Below are 4,394 nucleotides of genomic sequence, written 5' to 3' on the forward strand. Positions count from 1 at the left end.
CACTAAAACACCTCACTTCTAAAACACCTCACTAAAACACCTCACTAAAACACCTCACTTCTAAAACACCTCACTAAAACACCTCACTTCTAAAACACCTCACTTCTAAAACACCTCACTATTAAAACACCTCACTATTAAAACACCTCACTAAAACACCTCCCTTCTAAAACACCTGACTTCTAAAACACCTCACTAAAACACCTCACTTCTAAAACACCTCACTTCTTAAACATCTCACTAAAACACCTCACTTCTTAAACACCTCACTTCTAAAACTCCTCACTAAAACACCTCACTTCTAAAACACCTCACTAAAACACCTCACTTCTAAAACACCTCACTTCTAAAACACCTCACTAAAACACCTCACTTCTAAAACACCTCACTATTAAAACACCTCACTTCTAAAACACCTCACTAAAAAACCTCACTTCTAAAACACCTCATTGAAACACCTCACTTCTAAAACACCTCACTATTAAAACACCTCACTAAAACACCTCACTTCTAAAACACCTCACTAAAACACCTCACTTCTAAAACACCTCACTTCTAAAACACCTCACTATTAAAACACCTCACTAAAACACCTCCCTTCTAAAACACCTCACTTCTAAAACACCTCACTAAAACACCTCACTTCTAAAACACCTCACTTCTTAAACATCTCACTAAAACACCTCACTTCTTAAACACCTCACTATTAAAACACCTCACTAAAACACCTCACTTCTAAAACACCTCACTATTAAAACACCTCACTAAAACACCTCACTTCTAAAACACCTCACTTCTAAAACACCTCACTAAAACACCTCACTAAAATACCTCCCTTCTAAAACACCTCACTTCTAAAACACCTCACTAAAACACCTCACTTCTAAAACACCTCACTTCTTAAACATCTCACTAAAACACCTCACTTCTAAAACACCTCACTATTAAAACACCTCACTTCTAAAACACCTCACTATTAAAACACCTCACTAAAACACCTCACTTCTAAAACACCTCACTTCTAAAACACCTCACTAAAACACCTCACTAAAATACCTCACTTCTAAAACACCTCACTAAAACACCTCACTAAAATACCTCACTTCTAAAACACCTCACTAAAACTTAGCGGCGAAGCCGACCTCACCAAGATGGCAGCCCGCCAGACGGTCTCTGTTGACACAAAGGACCGTGGTTTTTGGACAGAAAACAGCTCGAATAAACTTCGATTACGTCCCCAGTATCGGGACGGTCCGTTACCAAGTTTCGCCGCAGCTTTAAATCTTTAGAAACGTCTCAGCAGGTAAAGACTTCAGTGAATCTGTTGCTAGGAAATGTAGAAAAACAAGGCGGGGCTCAATGGTCCCACTTTAGTGACTTCAGGGGTCACTGCAGTCCTCTTTCTAATAAAGGCAGGAACCTCTGTCTGTTTCCATTATGTCGAGAAGCGTTCCTGCAATCGAGCGACCACGTGGCGGCTGTGTTGCTGTAGAGTGCAGCGTCGCGCGTCAACGTTCAGAATGAATAAATATACTAGAGAACAGCTCAGAGTTGGGAGGCTCGTGCAGTGCTTACGGCACTCCGCTCTGCAACAGCGAGGGCGGCGCTTATATGCTATATGTGGTAGTGAATTGTTGAAACTGAGTAATCGTCATGTCGCAGGTTTGACATAGAAACAAATATGTTGAAACCGAGTTTTTTGAATTTGTAAGGAAGCGCTGAATATCTAGCAGGATTTCAGCCACTGTTTTAGTCTTATCAACTAAATAATTTATTAATTAACAGTGTTATTACAACAGATCCTCATCTCATCATCTTTGGTAAAAGGGTGACAAAGCCAGTGTTGCTTACCTGTCAACCCCCCTGTTTCTCCAGGACTCCCACGTATTCTACTGTTCTATCCCACAGTTATCCTGTTTAAACACATGAACATGAGCAGGAAAGCTGCTGAAACACAGGAGCTAGCCTATTACAGTCCAGGGATTAAAAACATTTAAAGAGGTCACTTCCCCAAACAAAGACACAAAGAGTAGGGAAGACTGAGCCATGACTCAGCAGATATTAAAGAAGTTGATCTACAGGAGTAATACAGATACCTGAGAGCCTCTCTGCTTTATGTTCTACTATATATTTAGAATTGTCACCTGACACCTTTATAAAAATAAAACAGTTCCACCATTAATTTGAGCAGAAATTTCCACAAGAATGCCGGATATTTAGTCTTTAATGGCCAAAAGCTTCTGGGGCAGGAGCAGTAGACCCCTCAGGTATTAAGAGCCCCAGCCAGGAAAACACACACAGGTTCTGAGAGGAACATTCACATGGCTTTTTGTTACCATTAATTGTTCAAATTAATCAATCTGTTGTCATTCACTGTGTCTTGTCAATAACGACAACCAACAATATTCAGGGAAAATAGCCGACATCTGTTTTGATGGGGGGGCAGGAAGAGACCTGGATAACAGTCAGGTGGGGCGAGAACCACTGCTGCAGGTGGAACCAATGTGAGACGCACACTTTGAACGGGCCCTGCACGATCTGCAGAACAGGGAGGCCTCACCTCAGCCCCTGTGAACGGGCCCTGCACTAGTTTAACTAGTTTGACTTAAAGGAGACTGATTCACTTTACTGTCTACATTTGATGTGTGTGTGTGTGTGTGTGTGCAGGCTACTTTGATAAAGGAGTACTGATGCCTCTGCCTGAAGGAATGGGCTTCTCTCAGGGACAGATCGACTACCAGGATGTGAGTCTGACTATACAGAAAAATACACTGTACTGCATGAAATACTGTGAAATACATATATACATATATATATATATATGTTAATCCTCCTCTCAGCGATTGTGTCTTCAAGCTCGGGTCCTCTACCAGAGGCCTGGGAGTTTGAGGGTTCTGCGCAGTATCTTAGCTGTTCCTAGGACTGTACTCTTCTGGACAGAGACCTCTGACGTTTTACCTGGAATCTGCTGTAGCCACTCTCAGATACTACCTGTTACTACACAGATACTACCCACCTGTGTTGTGTGTGCAGGGCTTCATGGTGCTCGGGGGGGACCTGAACTTCACCCCAGATGTGAGGAAGAAGGCAGTGCTGGATTTCGGCAGATAACCAGAAGAAGAATCTTCCGACTCAGTATTGTGGGAGGCCAGGGGCCTGAGGGGCCCTCACTCTCACACTGTATAATCCTCGACATAGATGTCATTTACACTGGGGACATGTCCCCACCACTTTTTGAAACAAATAACAAATAAAAATTCTTTGAAAAAGGTTTACTTGCACAATAGAAAAGCATGAAATGCAATGTAAATATAGAAGAAACAGATGTGCCTTGTCCACAAAAAAAAACGAAAAATGAAATTATATTATATTATACATTAGATAAACCATCATCATTGAGTATAAATATATTTCAAATATAATAATAAAAGGAATGAATCTGTTGTTGAATTTATTATTTCTTGTTTTTGGCAGTAAAAAGTTAAAAATCCCCATTGACCAAAATGTTTTGAGATTTTGCATGAAATGGTTTGGTCCTGCCTTAGTGCACTCTAGTGATGGGGAAAAGTCACTCTTTTGAAAATCTCGTTCATTAAAATGAACTAATCTTTTTCTTAAGTCATTTGGTTCATTTGAACTAGCTGGTTATTGCGGCGCTGCAGCCCTCTAGTGGGCGATTTAAAAACAGCACAGTTCTGAAACACTGAAAGCTGCCTGGTATCATTTAACTGACAAAGTATAATACACAAATTCACCTCTTGATCTCTATGATGGTTCTATAAAGGAGCCACAACCAAATTCAAACCATCAAAAAACCACAGAAATATGTTGTCAATATTCAATTAAGCCACTACTCCGGCTAAATCCGTCCATTTTCAATTAAATTTTTCAATGCAATTCAATTTTATTTATATAGCGCCAAATCACAACAACAGTTATCTCACAGCGCTTTTCATAAAAGAGCAGGTACTCTGTGATGATATTTACAGAAGTCCAACAACACAATCTTTCCTGAGTATACTACCAGACCAGCCATATATATATATATAATTATAATTACTATCTTTATATCTCTAAAGTGCTCATTCATACAGCAGCCTAACGCCTATCCATGAGTACCATCTATATATTAACATCAGATTTACAGGGAATATATTGAAGTAATAAGCTTAATAAAATTGAACCAGTTTAATAATAATCTCAAACACTGCAGGTTGTTCACCAGTGTGTGAAACAACAGCACGGCTCTGCTGATAAATAAAAAGTCAAATTTACGTTACCGATCAGCTGTTAGCTGTAAACACACCACAGGGCTAAAGCTAACGCTGCTATGCGGCTGTGTTTTAACGTTTTAATGACCGGGTCTGTTTGTTTTGGAGAGGAGATGACCTCTG

The 4,394-nt window shown here is 40.1% G+C and overlaps 1 protein-coding gene across 1 annotated transcript in view; it reads left to right on the forward strand.

The window, feature by feature from the left end:
- LOC123967448 (phospholipid transfer protein-like) overlaps positions 1-3,264 on the forward strand; it is a 27,371-nt gene extending 24,107 nt beyond the window's left edge. Inside the window, exons 14-15 of the mRNA XM_046043546.1 lie at positions 2,668-2,744; positions 3,034-3,264. Of these exons, the coding sequence (XP_045899502.1) occupies positions 2,668-2,744; positions 3,034-3,111 (155 nt within the window). The 3' untranslated portion in view covers positions 3,112-3,264. The remainder of the gene's footprint in view (positions 1-2,667; positions 2,745-3,033) is intronic.
- Positions 3,265-4,394: the final 1,130 nt, after the last annotated feature.

The sequence above is a fragment of the Micropterus dolomieu genome, linkage group LG02 (genome assembly GCF_021292245.1).
Source record: "Micropterus dolomieu isolate WLL.071019.BEF.003 ecotype Adirondacks linkage group LG02, ASM2129224v1, whole genome shotgun sequence".
NCBI lineage: Eukaryota > Metazoa > Chordata > Actinopteri > Centrarchiformes > Centrarchidae > Micropterus > Micropterus dolomieu.